The sequence below is a fragment of the Colletotrichum truncatum genome (assembly GCF_014235925.2).
Source record: "Colletotrichum truncatum strain CMES1059 chromosome Unknown Contig_0018, whole genome shotgun sequence".
Classification (NCBI taxonomy): Eukaryota; Fungi; Ascomycota; class Sordariomycetes; order Glomerellales; family Glomerellaceae; genus Colletotrichum; species Colletotrichum truncatum.
The window spans coordinates 234,816-254,287 of record NW_027222415.1 but is presented as its reverse complement, the minus strand read 5'-3'; the positions used below and the strand labels follow the sequence as shown (position 1 = coordinate 254,287).

General features: G+C 47.0%; 5 protein-coding genes across 5 annotated transcripts; 2 read left to right on the top strand and 3 right to left on the bottom strand.

The window, feature by feature from the left end:
* Nucleotides 1-1,810: 1,810 nt before the first annotated feature.
* On the bottom strand, nt 1,811-2,206 carry CTRU02_215714 (uncharacterized protein; the record flags this gene model as incomplete). Its single annotated transcript, XM_036733155.1, has 1 exon — nt 1,811-2,206. One exon carries the CDS (start codon nt 2,204-2,206, stop codon nt 1,811-1,813), a length of 396 nt encoding a protein of 131 aa, XP_036575103.1.
* Nucleotides 2,207-5,008: 2,802 nt separating this feature from the next.
* CTRU02_215713 (glutathionylspermidine synthase) lies at nt 5,009-6,424 on the bottom strand (the record flags this gene model as incomplete). The annotated part of the gene is made up of 1 exon (XM_036733153.1): nt 5,009-6,424. One exon carries the CDS (start codon nt 6,422-6,424, stop codon nt 5,009-5,011), a length of 1,416 nt encoding a protein of 471 aa, XP_036575101.1.
* Nucleotides 6,425-14,595: 8,171 nt separating this feature from the next.
* On the top strand, nt 14,596-14,964 carry CTRU02_215712 (glucan endo-1,3-alpha-glucosidase agn1; the record flags this gene model as incomplete). The annotated part of the gene is made up of 1 exon (XM_036733152.1): nt 14,596-14,964. One exon carries the CDS (start codon nt 14,596-14,598, stop codon nt 14,962-14,964), a length of 369 nt encoding a protein of 122 aa, XP_036575100.1.
* A 227-nt stretch (nt 14,965-15,191) lies between these two features.
* Nucleotides 15,192-16,013, bottom strand: CTRU02_215711 (uncharacterized protein; the record flags this gene model as incomplete). The annotated part of the gene is made up of 2 exons (XM_036733151.1): nt 15,192-15,341; nt 15,426-16,013. The coding sequence occupies 2 exons, from the start codon at nt 16,011-16,013 to the stop codon at nt 15,192-15,194; spliced, it is 738 nt and encodes a 245-aa protein (XP_036575099.1).
* A 574-nt stretch (nt 16,014-16,587) lies between these two features.
* CTRU02_215710 (uncharacterized protein) lies at nt 16,588-19,188 on the top strand (the record flags this gene model as incomplete). The annotated part of the gene is made up of 2 exons (XM_036733150.1): nt 16,588-16,701; nt 16,846-19,188. The coding sequence occupies 2 exons, from the start codon at nt 16,588-16,590 to the stop codon at nt 19,186-19,188; spliced, it is 2,457 nt and encodes an 818-aa protein (XP_036575098.1).
* Between the last annotated feature and the right edge of the window lie 284 nt (nt 19,189-19,472).

The window sequence follows — 19,472 nt, the reverse complement described above, 5'->3', positions numbered from 1 at the left end:
CCGGGACAGCCTCAGGATCAACTCAAAAGCGCAGCGCCTGGATCCAGGCGTTGTACGTGCTGACATGCGACATTATTGTGACGGTGTACGGCATAACTCTGCCACAGTTCCAGCAATGGATGAGTGATCCATAAGCCGCAATCCACTGTGCGTTGAGTCTGACACAAGTGAACAGAACCCCGCCATCAGGTTGATGGCCCCTGGCTGCAACTTGATGAATGGGCTTGACTTCTGTACTGGGGTTGATTCATTTCATATACCAGTCTCAGCAGCAAGACCACGATCATGCCATAAACTACGTTCAGCTCGGTCAGTACAACCACCAATGCCAGCATCATTTCAACACCAACACCTACACAGTCTGGAATGATGGTAGCGAGCTGCAATCGCTTCTATTATGTGAAGCCCCGTGAAATCTGCGCCAATATCACCAGCGCTCGGGGCACTGCTCTCGCCCAGCTATTCGTGAAATCCCGCGGTCGGTAACAGCTGTCAGGGGCTCTAAGCTGATGTCCACATCTGCGTTAGAGTTGCCGGCACTTCCTCTCCAAGCACAACTACAATGGTAATAATAACCACTGGCAACGGCGTTGATATTCCTAGTCCCACGCAATCTGGGATTGTGACGGATTAAAACCGCTTCTACTTTGCGAACAGAGGCGAAAGCCCGGGCAAAAGTATGTAGCAAGTATGTAGCATGCCCACCAAACAAGCCACACACCCCGACCACCACCAACCCTAACCGGAAATGTAGAACTTCTGCCCCTTTAAGCTAGCAGCCTCCTGTAGTCCGACGATGACCAGGAGATACATACTCCGCGGCACTTTGGGACAGAAGTGGCCTGTAACGGGCCATTGCGAGGAGAGAAGCCCGATGTCCGCGCCGCATTCCAGCAGCGCGTCTACAACATCCCAGTGTCCCATGTGCATCGCCAAATACACAACCCGCCCCAACAAGAAACAAATATACCAAGAGTCCTTGCGCTCCATTGCCTTCTGTCAGGTAGCGTGCCACTATGGTATTAGACTGAACATGGAGTGATAAGTAGTGTTGGGATTCGCTCTGTGCTTCAGCAGTAGACGAACCATGGCCATGTCCCCGTGTATCGTTGCGTGGACGATAGTGAGACATTATTGCTCGGCTTTGTAGCCCATCGGAAGTCCTCGCCGTGGTAACCGTCGTAGCGGGATGTCAGAGGGGGCGGCAGGAGATGATTTGCGGGACGCCGTGGGAAAAAATGGATGTGATGTTGCTATGTCCCTTTCCTCAACGGTCAGGCAGAGTCTGTAGTGAGAAGATGCGGCTCGTTTTGGATGCAAGAATGTCAACGGGCTGTGTCCTTCGCTCTCTGGCCGCCTGCGTCAAGGAAGGGCCTCAAGTTTCGTCAAAGGTACAGTTGGAACCCGCACCCCGGTCCAGGAGAAGAACCAGGTCGGCACGTCCAAGCACCACCGTCCATTCTAGCGCCTTGATCGGGATGTCACAAGAGAGGAACATGGGCGCAATCGAGCTGATGGGCGTATTGTTGACGAGGAGGATGGGAGAATTGAGTGCGATTACTATTACGTCACCGGTGTGGCCATCAAGAATATGGGCTACTTTCTTCTTGCTTTGCTTCGTCTGGAGCGCCGCCTTGAGCTGTGTCATGGTTGCATCGGGCTCGTAGCCCTCACGTTCAGCCTCGGACCTATTATATCAAAGTGCAATGTTGATTCAATTCTCTAGATCAAAAGATCAACAAAAGTAACAAAAGAAGTAGGTCCTTGTCCAAACCCATACTACCTATGGGTAGTTCACCAAAGTTGAACATCAGCCACCAATACCGCCACGACCGCCACCACCATTGCCGCCCTCGTTACCACCAGTATCGCATTGTCGCTTCCGAACTGGTCTTCCGAAGCCGTTGAATTGCAAACCCCTTATAGGGATGTCCGCCGGAAACATAGCGTAGCGTTGTTCAAAGATACCGGCGCTATCGAGCTTGAGGATGTTTGGGTCGACAGTAGCACCCAATGTGTACTCTTCTTCGCTGCTGAACAGAAAGAATTCTCCAGCTGTTGCTTTACCGTCGCAGTTCGTACCCGGGACGACTTTATTCTGTGCATCAGCGCATTGAACCTGTCCTGCGTCTACACCCTGGACGGCGAGAAAGACTGCTGCCGCGGCCTTTAAGCCGGGGAAGGTGTTGTGATGATTGCGTTTCATTGAGTAAAAGATATTGAATGAGCAGTTGTGAAGAGTGGTTAAGAAGGTAGATGCGGCCCAACATTGATACAAATATACTGGGAGTATCAGTGCCTTTTCGCGGGCAGGGTGAGTATGATCGACCGTACACTTCAAATAGATTGAACATTGGTTTAGGACATCCCAGGCTTTTTCCAGACAGTATTCCAAAATATGAAACATAATTAAAGTCTATTAAACACCAAGCCATAGAGTTCCTATAGATTCGGTTATTAATTCGCTAAAATCTCAGAAAAGCACACATATTTATAACATATATATTACACTTTATCCTTGAGAACATACTGTTGCAATGATTCAACACTAAACAACGGGGCTTCAAGTGTCGTAGTACTGTCCAACAATAAGAAAAGAAATTGCAAGACGCATGGTATGGGAGATCAGGTATATTACATGACTCGATGGGAATCCCATTGCCTGTCTGCTTGCAATAACTCCACGGCCTGGTCTCACAAAAGCTATGGGTTTTCGTCTACATCAAGGTTTCCATGCTTGAAAATAAGCTTGCAGGTGAAATTAATACGTGACTCAGTAAGACCTGTGCGACGAGGCCTCACGAGTATTCTAATATGCTTCCACTAGCCCTTTGAGTCATGCCCTCTTTCTAAAGCTGGCTCTGTGTACTGGGCACCAGTAGTTGCAATGCTGCATCTGAGTTCAATTCCTGAAGAGTAGCTATGCTGCTGGTCCACCTACAAATTGTATGGGTTCCCGAAAATGATGCAGTTAGGATGAGCTCAAAGCTTCTATCCAGACTCAAAAGATATAACCAGAGACCTCTCCCGCTAGCTGGGAAACTATGACCGATATCAAATCAAATTTACTTATTTCTTGTTATCTGTGGAGTGAATTTCTTGGCATTACATTAAATGACTGATTAATTGCTCTTTTCGGGCTTCACAGACTTGTGGGTTCTAAGCCTTCCTGGCGATAGCATAGCCCACGAACCAAAGTTAATAGAGCTGACGTGACGCCTCGTTATTGAAGATCTACAAGCGTGACCTGGATATGAAGTTTGAGTTCTCGTCTCAACTTTAGTCTGAAAATCATTAGTAAAAACCTTGCAAAATCTTGGGGTACATACACGTGTACACGGCGAATGAGCAAACACGCGGCTTTGCATGCAACTTGAAGGCTTATGACAGGGTCATCCACGTTACATCGAACATATAGATCATCCGGCACTTCCAAAATTTCGGAGGGAGTATTGAATAATGACCCCAAATTTTTCATTAACTCTTTTCCTGTTAGATTACGCAGGGGTCCAGCATATTACCTGTATCATGACGGAGTCCCAGTCTGAGACAGATAATTAAAGAAAAAAAACACTCTCGTGAGGATCTTGTCTCATTCAGAATCAAATCATGAATGTTAAAAATAAGACCCCTTCGATAAACTTAAATGATATGTTACTGCATGTAAATTTGGGTTTTTATTTTAAGAGCCACATTCCTCATGTTGTTCATTACAATTTTTACTACTCTTTGTTCTTTTCTTTCAAACTCGCTGTTCAACTATTTACACCCAAAACCTTGCCTTCACCGAAGCTCTCTGTCACCATGCTAGTGCTGAACCTTCTTCCGATGCTTGTTACTGCAGTGCTAGCTGCAGACCAGGGCAAAAAGTGCGATATCCTAAACGCCAAGGGTTGTTCTGGTGATAACGCCGTACAATGCTATACCTGGCCAGGGAGAACTTTTATGACTTGGAATTACGTACGTTGAGGTCATGGAAAATTTGGAGTTTCAGCAGAGTAGGCTAATAAATACAGGTTGAATCCTGTTTTGATCAAGGGAAAAAATGTAGCGGGGCAGGTACTTGTTATTGCCCGTGATTGGCTTCAGCTTCCTCTTGGTTTCTACAAGACTCGTTAGTGCTCGATTGTATTTGAACACACAAGTGTAGATATTCCTCGCCAATGGAATCAGCATCGGAAGATTACACTCATACTCCTTCACCGACAAACTTGAAAAAAATGACCAGTTTTAGCTGCGAGAAGTTGATTATAATATAAGACTGCTGGCTTCATGTCATTCTCGTTTGTTTCTCTCCTTTGGTTTATCTTGAAGTTGAAATAATGGGCTTCAAATCCACGACTGTGCCTCCATTAGATACTGATTTTTGTTAGGGTGAGTGCTTCTTCCCCCGCCTCACCTGGCAACCCGTATCTCATCTGACGCCTTAATATGACGACTCGGATGCTCTGCACATGAAACGGGGGTGGCATTTCGTGCAAAACTCACGAAAACTGATCGTTCAAAGTCTAAAGAGGCCCTTCACTCTCATGCCGACTTCGAACATGCGGCAAACCAATGAAATCGATGCTGCGGCTGCGCGGTGTGAAGATTGCTTGACCAAAACGGAAGGGTTCTATTCCCTATCATGATGTTATCCAGTCCGCGTAGATTATGAAACATGATTATATAGATCTTCTCAGTCATAAGGCAATCTGAACCCGGCTGTATGGAACTCAACCAGGATGGGGGAAGATATCCGGGCACGTGTCTCAGCTTTTTCTGAGAGATACAAATCGCGGTGATGCCGTGGACTCAGCGTTGGTGAAAGGCAACAAGGGATTTCAAGCATGAAAAATAGCCCCAATTAGCTGCACTATGCATCGTTACAGCGTTCCGGGATCTTAGATTCTTCTCCTCAAACCAACTAGACCCATCAGCAGTAAAGATCTAATGTGACACACCTAACCAAGAAGTGCTAGCCAAGTTGTCGTCTCAGCTTTTTCTGTACAAAATGCTTGGTACATTTCTAGATGGCAAGCCGTTGTATGTACTCCAGAATGTCGCTCATTTCCACTTTTGCCATGGGATCCATATAAGCGTCGCATCTGAGCGAGTCCTCAATATCATTTGCTGTGGGAACATCTTCTCGGTCGTAAGTGACCGGACCATCTGAGATGGAGTGTGGAATGAACTGTGACGTGTCAGTCGTAATAGGCTGGTAGTCTTCGCGAGTCGACATCCCCGCTGGCTCGCCATCCACAAACCAAAGCCCGATCACGGCATAGTGAGACACGCCATTTTCGTCTTCAAAATTAGGCGGCACCGCAAGCTCCTGGATAATATATCCCTCGGCCCCGTAGTCTCCTACGGGGTGTTCGTCTATGACCTCGCCGTCCTTCTTCAGCGTTATATCACAGCCCTCGCGCGCAAATAGAGGTTTTCGCGCGACGCTGCTTAACGACTCTGGCGCTTCTCCGTCAAAGTATGTTGGAAGAAGCCATTTGGAACGCGGATCATCTTTGAAAAGATCCCAGAGAATGGCGAAGAGAGCCTTGTTGCTCCATAACATTTTGTACGGTGCCTCGATCCAGACCGTTCCGCCAATATAATTCCCGGCTTCGTCACACTTACCAATATTATCCATATCCTTGAAACATGCTTCTGCGAATGGCTCCTCTATCATGTATTCCCAAGGATACAGTTTGAAAATGACGTCGATGTGTTGGCCATCTGTATCATAGAATCGCCCATCGTGTTTACTTAGGCACACTTCTTCCATCGTGATGTTTTTGGTCTCCCAGCCTGCCTCTCTGCATGTTTCCGCCAGAAGAAGAGTATTCATAACATCTTCGCCGCTCGGTTCTTTGCAGGCTGCAAAATAGACAATTGGCTTGTGGCCGAGTTCATTACCAATGAGCTCAAGATTTCTCTTCCATCCCGCCACAAGGCACTCGGTTATGCTGTTATATTGATCGTTTCCCAATCCGGTTTGCTGTAGCCAAAGCCATTGAATAGATGCTGACTCTACGATTGTGGTCGGAGTATCAGCATTAAACTCATAAAATTTTGGCGTACGTAGTCGCTCATCCGGATGGCTTAGACCGCCAAAGCAAACGTCAAAGCGCCCATAGATGCTTCCCCAGGCAGGCTCGCGATTCCAAGACTCGGTGATGTGCTTCAGCGTGAACGGAGGTATGGCCATCTTGCCAACCATTACATCAGGATGATCTACCAGATAATCGGCTGCTTCACAGCACATATCAAACACATCTTTGGAGGCCTGCTCGAGAAGGTCGATTTCCTCCGACGTGAAGGAGTAATACCGATTGTCCGGCCAATAAGGGTCTGGGTCTTCGTATGCCTTATAGTCAGCGTATACCAGGCCTTGGCTTTTCACGAGTCGAATGACATTAGGTCTTGGTTGGGTAGGAATGCGACGCATTTTGGTATCGCAAGTGGCAATTTGAGACTGAAAAATGAAAATGCTGGGATTGAACAAAAATGGAAGAGTTGCGAGCAATATTCTTTAGTGGTGTATAGTGAAGTAACAAAGTAAAGTAGTTCAAAGCCATACGTTAGGGAGGATCAAGTACCACAAATTAAATTTTCAAGCATCGCAAAAGACGGCTACTACTTCAACTCGACTCAAAATGCATCGAGTCAGCTCTTGAACTGCATTTAACTGCTGTTACATGTTGACAAGGTTCACATTACACCCGGGTTAGCTTTCAGTGGATAGCGGAATGCTCCGTTGCCGATATGATTGATATTGACTCAGGTAAGGTGATCTCGAGGACTCGCCGCGTTTATTAACCTGAGCTAGGCCTCAATAATGCTCTCCATATAATAGCATTTTTCATTTTTTCAAAATTGGGGCTTGTGGGCAATTACGACACCGCCATGGTCGAATATTTGGCGTACAGTGACAAGATTTCCGATAAGAACTACGGCTGTGTCTTTACATTCGCAAGCTTGGAAGGATGTTGCTCTCACTGAGGATATAAGCCTGTGACCCTTTGCATTCGTAGCCAGGCTAGAACTGGGGCTCTGATTTTTCACTAGTTAACTCACACTGTCAGCTTCTTGACACCATCCGGCTTTCACATTCCCAATTAGTGCAGAACTGCTTAGGTCGCCTATAGCATTGGCAGAAACTCAATCATGGAACATAGGTAGAGTATGAGTGGAAACTGTGGCTTGATCAGGTTCTGCGACGTGACCGATAAGGGTAATATGGAAGATCTTATGGCAAACTGCAGGTTCTTGTGCACCAGATAGAAATGCTCATTTGGTTACTGCATGGGAATCTATGTTCTCAGATGGCCATGCTGCATTGTTAAACATCCACTGTTTCTTTTATGGTCCTGTGCATAATTGTGCACTGGAGCTATCCGGAACGCCCATCGACCAGCTTGTGGGAAGTGTTGACAGCCAATAATGGTTCCATGGCGTCTACCCAATAGTATTTGACAGTCAAATCGCGAGATTAATCCCCGCGATCTGATTGACTAGGGATGTACGGTGTTACGCTCGTGCGAAGCCAGCATCCCTGTATATGATGTCTAATCCGACAATTAAAACTTTCAAACGTTGCATACCAAAAAAAAGCACCGTCGGAAACTTTCGTATTCACTTGACTGTGACGATCTTGCTTTCGTTGCTGACATGGGCATGCACCACTAGGTACCTTAGTGGTCTGCTCTCATATGGCGCCTCTGACGGTGTAGTTTCTGGATGGACAGAGAAATTTTGTGGGGACGTCTTTATTTGAGAAGAGAAAATGAAAGATTGATTGGTTGGAGAAGCTTTAGTCGATCAGCCATAATGTAAATCGACGGCATAAGTTGACGGGGTTGGAGAAAGATAGAATTTTGGGATTACTAAGTTAGTTAACATATATACAAAGAGAGGATGAAGATATATTACTTCTAAGATATATATCAAACTGTAATAGAAATGAAATTTAACTTTCCCTTAGCCTAATGCGCGGGTTCTTCCGCAGGTTAAGGGTGCTTCCGTAGGTTAAGGATGCTTCCGTTGGTTAAGGGTGTGTCCACAACGAACTCTATTTCAACAAGGGTAGAGTTTAATGAAAATCGCACCAAACGGAAAGAGTGGATCCGACAGGGGTTAGAGTTTATTAGAAATAGTAGTAGGCAGGTCAGTACCAATGGAACAGATGCTTCAGAGTATTACTACATAGTACTAGCTTAAGCTATAATACTAATGCAGCTGTTTTAGGTAGTAAGTATAGATATTTTCCTTAGATTTAATAGAATCCTACTAAAGTTTCCTAAGCTAAATTAATAAGATTAGTACGTTGTCTATTAAAATTTAAAAATTAAAAAAAAAAAAATATTTATTTAGATAGTCTTTTCTAATTCATTATATTATTCGCCCAGCTGGCTAACTGGTAGGACATGCCACCATGTGATAAGACACATGGTAGGGGCGGATCAACGCCCCTGTAAGTACAGACCCACATAAATTTGTGCCTGACCAGAATTGAACTCTGGTCAGACGTCCAGCCGGTTCTCCATCCACAGTCGCAAGAGCAAAGCCGAGTGAAGCCGAGTGACTCTTCACCTTGTTATCGTTAGGGTACAAAGCTGTCGGTGGTTAAATGCGACATAGCAGATGTCTCGCAATGCCTGAAGTAGATGGAATAACACAAAGATGTCGTCAAGGGCATCGCTAATAGTATGTGGAAATTGATACTTGCTAGAGCTTCGTAGAAAAGCGCCCTTGACACTGCTGATGGTATTGTTGATTGTACAAAGCTGGGGCAGGGATTTACGCAAGAATGGACATCTATAATTTGGAAAGAATAAACTTGTCGGAATGAATACTATGTTTCTACGTTATTGTACATGCATCCAATGAGAGTTTGCTGGATTCATCTTGTTGGAGGCGGAAAAGCTTACCGCCGTTCATGAGAAGGGTATCACACTCGTCAGGGTCGGCAGAACCAACAGTCTATCCAACCGTAGCCGCTAGCGAAGGCGCGTCGCTTGCTGAATCACTGGGCTACAAGCAGTTCCAAGTATCATACGGCAGATCAATCGAAATATTCCACAACGGAAGTTATTCAACTTGGATGGCAGTTGCTTTGCATCACCACCACAGTATGCGATCAGCTCGTTTAAGAGTAGCCGTATATTTGATATGCTGTAGAAGCCTTCTTTCGAGAGTTCCACAACGTTCAACCTGATCCTTGGAAAGCCTCTGCTGGTTACTCTCTTGCCCATGCAAGACCTTTCCAAGGATGCCCAAAATCAACCTTCGAGAGTCTGTAGTCCACTGAGTAGCGCTCTCCATAGTGGAACACCTCGGACGGACAGTCTTTCACTTTAATCTAGCAATGAACATGGAGCGCATCTGAAGCTTTCCTAATTCAAAAATAGATCTTCAGAAATTTGGGAGATTCTAAGATGTATTTGAAGCTCTCGCCACAACTGCCGGTTACTAAAATGCTGCGCTTTCGACAGTATGAATGTCGATGATGTACAGACATTCAAAGCCTTGTCGGAGTTGTATAAGCATGGCCAAGAGAGAGATATTTCCTTCTCACCTGAGGCGCTCCCTGTCCGGGTCGATATAGAATGGAGGTTATAAATCTCCAAGTCAAGTACCTAGAATTACCACCCAGTCGACAAGACAGGTAGTCTTCTGTCTTGATTATATATTCAATATTAATGGCGGCGCTAAATGTCGATGTTGCATTTAGAAGCCCAGTCGTAGAATGAATTGAAAGTGTAATCCGTTCTAACGTGGCGAACGGCATACTGATGAAATTTACCCCCTTCAATACCATCTCCCACAGCTTTGTTGCAAGCAACGAGGGTAGGTCAGTAAGACTTCAATATATGCCTGCGGTTGATTACCTTCGAATATCTCCAGCCGCTTAGCTGTGTTTAGTACCAGGCTAACATATCCGGCCGCAACCACTGCTTTTATGATCAGTTAACATCTTCAGCTTAATCTCTCTCGTTTGGTAGTGGCCAAAATCTCAAGATGCATACCAATTACCTAGTAAGCAATACTAACAATAGCATCCTGTTTGTAGTATATAAAGGTGACATTGCTCATCTGCAAAACTGCGATATTGATGAACTCTTCTACCTTAAGAGTAGCATGGCTATCAACAAGAGCTTTTTGCATCAATGAAAAGTCCGCTTGCTTATCTGAGCGCTTCGACAGTTTTTCTGGCGGTATTAGGTGACTAGCTTTTTCGGCATCCGCGGTCTGATAAGGCCATGAAGCATGCTGGTAGGCGAGTGAGCATCACAACTTGGCAACCTCATGGCCTTTTGTAGCTCCTTAAAGACTGATTTAGGCCTCTTGGCTCAATTTGCTACTAGTAGCCTCCCATTCAAGGATAATTAGGTGTTGGCGTAAATCGAATGTGTGAGATCGCTATGGTGTGGGATAGTTGCTTCAGATAAAACATAATTCCGGTGGTAATACCCCACAAATCTTTGTTCCAACAGAACATCTCTTAATCTTGCCAGTGAGACGTAGTCTTTTGTAAATCCAAGACTGTGTCAATGGTAGATGGGTGTGAGTTCGTTTCTCACTAGCCGCCAACAGTCAAGAAAATAGACTACTGACTTGCTCTTGAAGCTAGACAGAATATCAAAATCTATCGCAGGCGACTTACCCAATCAGAATAGTCGCAAACTATTTAGCCTTGCTACAAAAGCTCTTCCATAAAACCTCGGCCGTTGAGTCGCTTCATATTCTTCTTTAATAATCGAAAAGGCTTAGAAGTGAAGCCAACGGTATTCTCCCATACTGGCGAGATAACAAACATGTTTTAGATGCTGCCGTTGTCTCCAAATTGTACCTTCGCCATTTTCTCCTTAACTTCCTTGTTGGGAGCTTGAAATGTTGGCTGTTCTCTTTGCGGTCTTGAGCGAGTCAAATAGCTTCACAACACGGAGACCCAGTAATCATCCGCAAAATTTTGATCCGTCCAAGTGCTCTTGAACAACTTCTCAATTTTTTGATTAATCCACAGATCACTACATATACGCGATATCTGCCCGTTATCATTGATATAGGTCATACCTCTCCCCTCATTCCTTGGAACATCGCTCTTTCAGTCCGGCAAGGACGTCGTCGCACTTCTTGATTAGTTTCCTCTTTTGGATAGTATGCTTTCGTTACGGTTTAGTAAAATGAGATGCCTGAGTGTGGCACTTTGTGCCACTTTGGCAGTGCCATTATAGATTACGACTAAAGCAGTATTTACGCAGTCTATGGCAAGTCTCTAATACCCAAGACCGAAAAATCAAGATGGAATCAACTGATTCCGGAAGAAGTTTTCTTCTAGGTTATGAATACCGAATATCAAGACACATCTGACTTTTACAACGATATCCGTCTTGCCTAGGAAGCGCACATTGACTATTTCGCGCTGACTATTGCTTACGCCGAGGAAACACACACTGACATTATCGACATGCTGTTTTTCGCCGCTGATACAGCTGGTTCCAAGTTTGTTTTCTCAGCTGGCTGTGTAGGAAACGGGCCATGGCTTAAGGGCGATGTATTGAGTTTGCTACTTTGTATTCTTCCAGACTTTCGTACTTTCACTATGCTACAGGTCAGTCTCTTGTGTCCACACTTGAGGCCCCAAATAGTCTGGCGACTGGATCGACATTAAGAAGCAGACAGGAGCACTTTTTGTCCTATCCTACTCATTCCTACGTGCCAAAACATCTGTTGCAACTGGAGTTGTGGATGGGCTTTTCAGTGAGGCTACGTGGCCAGAAGGGCCAACTCGAAAGTCGACAGAAATCGACGCCTCTTATCGCAACTTTTTAGCTTCTACACGTCCTTATATGATGCCAATTTCGCCTTTGTTCTTCACTAATCTTCTTAGATAAAACAACACCTGGCCATGGCATGGAGACAGTTTACGGTTTCATCGATGGAACCATGTTCGGTCTATCATACCAGAATACGTACGAATCATTTTCCTGGAATGACTACGGGAGTCTCATCATATCGGACCTATCCTGAAGAAGGCAATGTCAGCATTTGAGGTTGGACAATCCCCATTCAATTATGCTTTGGGGCGTCCTCATGACACCTGGCGCCAGTTTCTTCTCTTTGTGATTGATTTTATAAAAACGGCAAAGCGTCCATTGGGAAAAGGGCATTTTTGTCTGGTATCGGCTTAAGCCAGGGCACACTGCGCTAGTGGTGGTACCGTTGGCAACACAGGCTCGCAACAACAGCGGGAGGGTGATCCATCAGGTTATGCTTAGGATAAGATGTTCGTCTCGGCTCTTTTGATATAGATATCATGCCTTCGAGTAAAGCTAAGTTTCTCAGGGACAAGTGTTAACTGGACACATGTCCTCCCCCTATGATTGGCTGGTGCCATGGCGAAATGCCCTTTAGTAGCCGTACTGGTGCGGGTATTGTTGAATCTTTCCATGATTCAACGGCCATTGCACGAGTTGACGTGCCCGCCACTACGAATAGCTGTGAGAAAGGTATCAGCAGTTGGAACTAATGGGTTGGGGGCGTGCAAACATCCGCCTCGACATCCGCCAGCCCGAAGCTGTCGCTTTGTGAGATGGTCTGGGTTGAAGGAACGGGAGAAGCGGACTATAAACAGCTTTGTGAGCTCATTTGCAAATACCGCTACTGTCCACTGGGTCCGCTTACATGCAATGCTATGGGGCGCCCAAGCTGTCGAGCCGAAGATGATTGGCGTTGACGGGTACCCCTTGCTGGCAAATTATGTACCTTCAACTGGCTGTGCAGTTCGGCTTGCAATCATAACTTTTGGTCCGAGGAGAATTGCAAAGTGGACGTTTCGCTGAAAGGAAGAAAGGAAGTGTATTATGCCGGCCGACGAGCCCGATCTACCCGAGCCGTCTGAGCCAACAAGCCGCAGCCATCGAAGCCTGCAGTTGTCGACCCCAGCAACCTGAATCCGTTTAACGACCCTCGATGGCTCACCAAGCAGCGTTGTCTGTTGTTTGATTCCCCAAATCATGTCTTGACCACGTCCTTTTGTGAGAGTGTTTGTAAGAAGGAAATTGGGGAGGCTAAGGAAGCTCACAGGCTCACATCATTCGGATGCATCGGCTTTTACCCCCTTGATTAACCAATTCCATGGATCGAACCAGAACCAGATGTTTTTTTACGTCATGTTCTAATAATTCATGCTTACTAAAAGACTTTAGAAGCCGGTGTCGATTATAGAGCGGTCGAAAGCAAGCATTCCTGCGACAATGCTCTGGTTAACAATACTCTGGTTAATTGGTTCGGAAACACGGTCATGGGAGCGTTACCAATGCTCGCTCAGATAAGTGCTATTTTGGGAATCTATCGTAGTCAAACTGATCTAACTTATAGATCGGGTGCTTCATGCTATCTACGCTCAAGTTGGTGTTAGGAGTTGGGAACAGGCGCAATTAACCTAATCGGCGAGGGGTTGACAGTGGCGCTTGATGAGTTATCTGCAGTCTTGACTTTAAACCCATAGGAACTTCCATAAGCCGACTAATACGATTAGAAAATAGCTATTGGAATCAATGCGACGAAGACAATGAAGCATGTCTATAACTATAGTTTGGACCCGGCGGGTGCTTTTGACTTTTGTCTAAGCTGGTATTAGGGCAAGGTTTTGGTACTTAATGATATCAAGAGAGTGGTCGGCATTTTTTCAGGTGTATCTGATGACTTACTGGCTGGAGAACCCCGAGCAAATTGCCAAGGGATCTGGTAGAAAAGGTAACGCTGGTAACCCCGCATGGCGGGCGAAACCGTCATGGCGGCCTACGACATTGACAACCGTGGACGAAAGCAAAAGACAAGCAGAAGGAACTGGATTAAAGATTGCAGCCACGCAAAACATCCTAGACGTAATTCTAAGAAAAGCTTCAGGTAATACAGCGCGTCCGGTTGATGTGACAATTACGCAGATTACAGCATCTACATGCATCTACAAGACAATTACAAAGACTTGCTCTTGGAAACACTGGACCCAGGCTTGCTACTAATATTATTAGAGGTCCTCATCACCTTGGGGACCTCATGGCTTATTCGGACCACAATACGCGCGTCACTAAGCTGTTTTCGGTTGGTGGTTGTTACAGACAACAGAACAACGACAGATGGAAGAGATTTGAAAATCGACTTATTCCCTCCGAGTGAAAGTTGGAGGCGAATACACAACCACTTTGACATGTCAAGCGGATGAGTGACCGCCGGCATATTTTATGGCTTACAGAGCCCCTCAGAATCTTCTTCGTAGTGGGCAGGTTATACGTTGGCTTCCTGGACAGGAGAACAGAGGTGCTGGATCATCGCTCATTGTAAGGTTTTACACGAACAATGATGGTGGCAGAGGCAATGTTCAGCTGAAGAACGACAACATCAACGATAAAACAATACGAGGCCGACTTCGCGTGCGGTATTCACGCTAGATCTCTATTGTTTTAATGTCAAGGAGTCGCCGTTTTATAATGACTAGGGTTTGCTAGATATCATTGTTAGCCTTTGGATATCCTACCAAAAGAGAGAGGTTACCCTCTTCTTACGGATGATCTCTGGTATCAAACCGCAATCCTTCAGCCGGAAGACCTAGCCATGACTCCATGGTGCTTCCTTAAGTCTCCTCCGCAGGTGCTTTTGGACGGATACAAAAGGAAGTTTCGCCGCGAGTTCCCCAATGACAAAATGCCACCGGACTACACATTTCCAACGAAGCGGTCTGATGAGAACGAGGACGAACCAAAATTGATTGTTATTTCAAAGGGCGATATTGGCGTAAGAGAAACCAACTCATTGCGTTGGGGTGTAGAAGATCTAAGAGACCATATCAGGGCCATTAACAGTGTCGACGATCTCTCCACTAGAGAGTGGGAGATCTTTGGGGATGGAGACATTGTCAATACCGGCCTTCCTGAGCTAGAGCTCCAGGCTCCGTCTGTCAACCTCAATGTAGAAGCTACTTAGGCAAAAGAAGCATCACAGTCCAGCCGCAAGTCAGCTAGATGTACCGCGAACCTCCAAAACTAGCCCTGAAGAAACATCACAGGCAGAAGCAACCAAGCCTAACCACTAGTCACATCTGCGGTTCCGTCGTCACGGTTATCATCACTAACTTTAAGCAGCTAATTTCTTTGCAGTAAACCTTTTTGCAGTAACTTTGAAAACGCTACAATTGAGCTTGGGTTTGGACGTTAAAAGTCTACTGCTTCAACCCTACGCATACATCTCTCCAAATCATAGGCACTAGTGAATAAACCCTCTTCTTCGTAGATCTTTTTGATAAGTTCAAGCTTCTCATCACCATTTCCCCATTTCACGACTGTCTTTCGAGAGCAAGCAATCTGTAAGTATCAGTCAGTATGATTTGTGTAGGAATATCCCAGCGGATACAGATCTTGCCGGCAACGGATGGTTTTATAACCTACCAATTTGAATTGACGCCATTCTTCCTTGAGCTTTTCGAAGAATTTGACGGCTGGATAAGTCTCATGTTCCCTCCAACAATCTCCCTCGTTCTCAGGCTCCTCTGAGAGTTCGGTCGGTTTAGCCCCATTGTTCAAATCGCACACAGTGACCGTGCCACGTCGAGTATCAACGAAGATGTAGTTCCCATACCAACTTCCTCCAGCTATAGTTCCCAAACAATATACATAAGATGGGATATCGCTAAGCTGTTCAATTTCCGGTCCGGGCTCAAATAGCGCCCGTTTGTCATAACGAGTAGACTCCATTCTACCAATCTCACCAGCGTAGTCGGCAGCCATACATCTCTCGTAGATCATATACGGCTTACCTTTGTCTACATAATCATATCTAATATATGGAATATGCCGCATTAGGTCGACTACAGCCTCATCTTTATAGTCAGACGCAATATGATCCCATCCGCTGGGGGGAGGGTGTTGTAAGACGGACATTGGGAGAAAGATTTCTGTGAGAAATTCGTAGTAAGACGTCAAAGCAGCGACGAACTCGTCGCGTGAGTACTGAGGTTCCCCATGATTGCTCGCCATTTTATAAGATCATAATGCAAATGCAATACATTGAAGCCTCGTCCTTGGATTATGACGACTTGGGTTATTTGTCGTTGGGCTTAGACAACCGCACGGGGCCGGAACTTACTTAAGCTAGAGGTGGATCCAATTCCCTCCACTGAAAATGTAGACCCATACGATAGTGGGTCTGACCAGATATTGGCTCTGGTCAGGCAACAACATATCTGGTCAGGCACCATTATCCTCTGGTCAGACTCATGGCACTCTGGTCAATAGCTCCACTCTTTCGATATTCGCTATGTCATTCTAGCCTCCCACCTTCCTTCCATGACTGAGCTTCACCCAGCTTCATTACATTGATTTTTTTTTAAACATCGCAAAATGCAAACTCAACCACGATCGTTGTTGCCTTCAGAGTCGCGTCTGCCCGCGCAGGCAGCTGCTGCCTTTTTACTACTGCCACAACCATTGGAATCGCCGTTGTCTTTCTTCAACTCACAACAATCACTCGAACAACAACCACGATCGACAATCGCTGCAACATCACCATAAATTCGAGGCAGTCGACAACCAGCCTTGCGCGCGCATTCCAATGAACACCCCTGATCATCCCATTCAGAGTCCCATTCAGGTGGCTCCGCGTCCACAAAGAGTCCAAGCTGCTGCTGCTGCTCAGGAAAAGCCGACTAATAATAAGCTTGCACTGGTATGGAGAGCTTCCTCTCACTCTCTGTTTTTTCTCTCCGTGTTTCTCTTCTTCTTTTTCTTCTTCTTCTTCTTCTTCTTCCTCCTCTTCCTTTTGTCTAATCTCCCCAATCTTGTCTATTGACACTTGACTGACGTCGCGTAGTACAGCAACTTTCTGTCCGATGTAGCCCTCATCGACCGCTTGGCACCCATCGCAAGCCTTCACAACAACCTTCAGACTGCCCTCGCCCAGTACACTGCCGATTCCGCCAATTCTGTGCGCCTCAATTTTGTAGCCGATGGTCCCAAGCTACGCGACGCCAGAAAGCTCATCATGGAAGACTTCAATTCGGACCAGAAGCGCATCGCCCGCAATCTCGAGACTTCTTCCAGTCGCAAGCGCTGCGTCAACAATCTGGCAAAGTATCACAAAGAACTCGATGACCTCCTCGGCGGTCGCATTTGGTTGCCCGCTGGCGTCGCTGTCGAATCCATCTCTTACGAGAACATTCTCAACATTCGAAAGATCGTGAGGTGGACCAAAGAGGCCAACCGTGATCCCGCTTCCCTGTGGTCCCCCGACGGCGGCGAATTGTTCGGCATCAAGTACACGGGAAGGGCACTCTCCAACATTTGGGCTCGCATGTCCCGCCAGCGAGTTGGCCAAGACCAGCCTGACAGAGGTGACGAGCCACGAGACTCCTACTTCCAGACGCCTCCGCACCAGGTTGGTGACGAGGGTGATTCGGATGCAGATCAAGAAGATGAGCCCGATGTACAACACCACGTCAATGGTTCCATTCCGGACCAGTCCTTCGATGACGACCCCGTCGATGATGGCTTCCTGGACTCTTCTCACCATGACGAGCGCACAAATGTCAATTCCGTCTCCCTCCCTACCAAGGTACAACAGGATGCAAGACCCAATTCACGTCTAAGCAGCCCAGAGCAACCCCGTCGCGCGCGCTCATCCGTCGATGACATCGAATCGCCCTTGTTGCCTCTTCAGACCAAGCCTCTTGCAGGCAATCGGCTATTCCTACACGATGCTGCCGGCTCATTGGCACGAGACACCAACCCGCCGTCGCCTCCCGATCTTGCATCCTTTTCGAGTCCCCGCGGCATAGGTCATGACCATGACGACGCAACTCTACCAATCCTAAGTCCGACCACGAACCTACGCGAGCATAGCACACCATCGCCAACTCGCCCCAATGACTCCCCTGTTCCGGCACCAGTCAACAACAGCCCTCAAGACCGCCCCTCAAGTCCACCAATTGTGAGCCCGCGGAAACGATCGAGAAGTGCCTCTCCGGAGCCAGCCCCAAAGAGACAAGCAACCTCTCGACCTCTGCCAGATGCCGTTCCACCCACTATACCTCCTGCCCATTTCAGCGTTGATTCAATCGCCCCCGGCTGTTTGGTCGATGGTACATTCATATACCATGTGTTGAACATGGTTGTCTCTCTCTGCCCGCTGTCAGTTCAACTCGTGGACCCTTTGCTGGCGATACCAGATCAACCGTTGCCGTCAAAATTGGAGAAGCAGATATGCTCTCGCCCCGACTCGGTCATCCTAGCCCCTGTCAACCTCACGCGCATCTCCCAGCACTGGGTGCTTGCTGTCGCCTCTGGCAACACCATCTCCATCTTCGACTCGCTCCCATCAGCAACGAACGACTCGGAGCTGAAGGCGAGGCTGCATGGTGTGGCTGCGTGTCTGAAAGCTCGCGGAGCACAACAGTCGGGTAGCGACGGCAACGAGAGTGGCGAGATTCTTTATTCTTGGGAAGCCTGTCCACGTCAAACCGACGGCTCCAGCTGCGGTGTTGCCGTCATGGTGAATGCCTTATGCGTTGTGGCCGGTCTCGACATGCCCGACGACGTACCCGACTATGCCCTCTGGCGTCGTGTCCTCTCCGCCTTTGCGACTGGTGATTCCATCATGTCAAAGGGCTTCTTCCTCCCGTCGAGTGAGCCCACCAGAGGCCTGGTGTTGCCGGCGTCCAAGATCACGGCCAAACCACCCCTTCCGATATCAGGCGACATCACCAAGGAGGCTTTCTCTTCGTGGAAGAGAAGTGTGGCCGCATACGAGGCTTCGGTCAAGAAGGCACTCTGTGAGGCCCACGAGCGGCATACGCTTGCCAAAGATACACTGGCCGCCGCCGCCGAGCTCTGGGCCAGTCTTTGCAAGGTCGGCACCGGTCTTTGGAGCCCTCGTCTCCGAAAGACACGAAAGTCCACCGACTTCATCGACGAGATCCAAGCCGACTACGCCAGGTACTCATCTGCGGCGAGCAGCATCCGGGCCTGCGCCGATGCGAATCCAGACATGGTTCGCATGATGGAGGACAAGATGAAGGAGTTGCGGGTGTTGCAAACCAGACGGACGGCGGTCCTCTCAAGGGTCTCGGCAATGTCGCATGCATTGCAAGAGGAGCATCTTGCTGTTGAAGGACAGGAGAAAAAAAACTTGTGGAGCTGGGAGCATAATGAGGAGTAAACATGATTAATGAGATATGATTTAGATACCCCCCGTCCATTCTTTATATTATAATGGACACAATCAAGATCAGCAGAGTTGCGCTAGATGAACTTATTATTCCGGTTGGCAGTTTAAGGAACCACAGCTACCTGTATGCTAGCCCCTAATTCAGCCCACACATGCTCATACTTTACCTGACCTGCGGACGTAGCATTAGTGACATTACTGTTTTTTCCAATCTTGGGGTGACATTTGCTTCACCCTCTGTTCTCTCACGCACCTCCCTATCTTCAAAGACAACT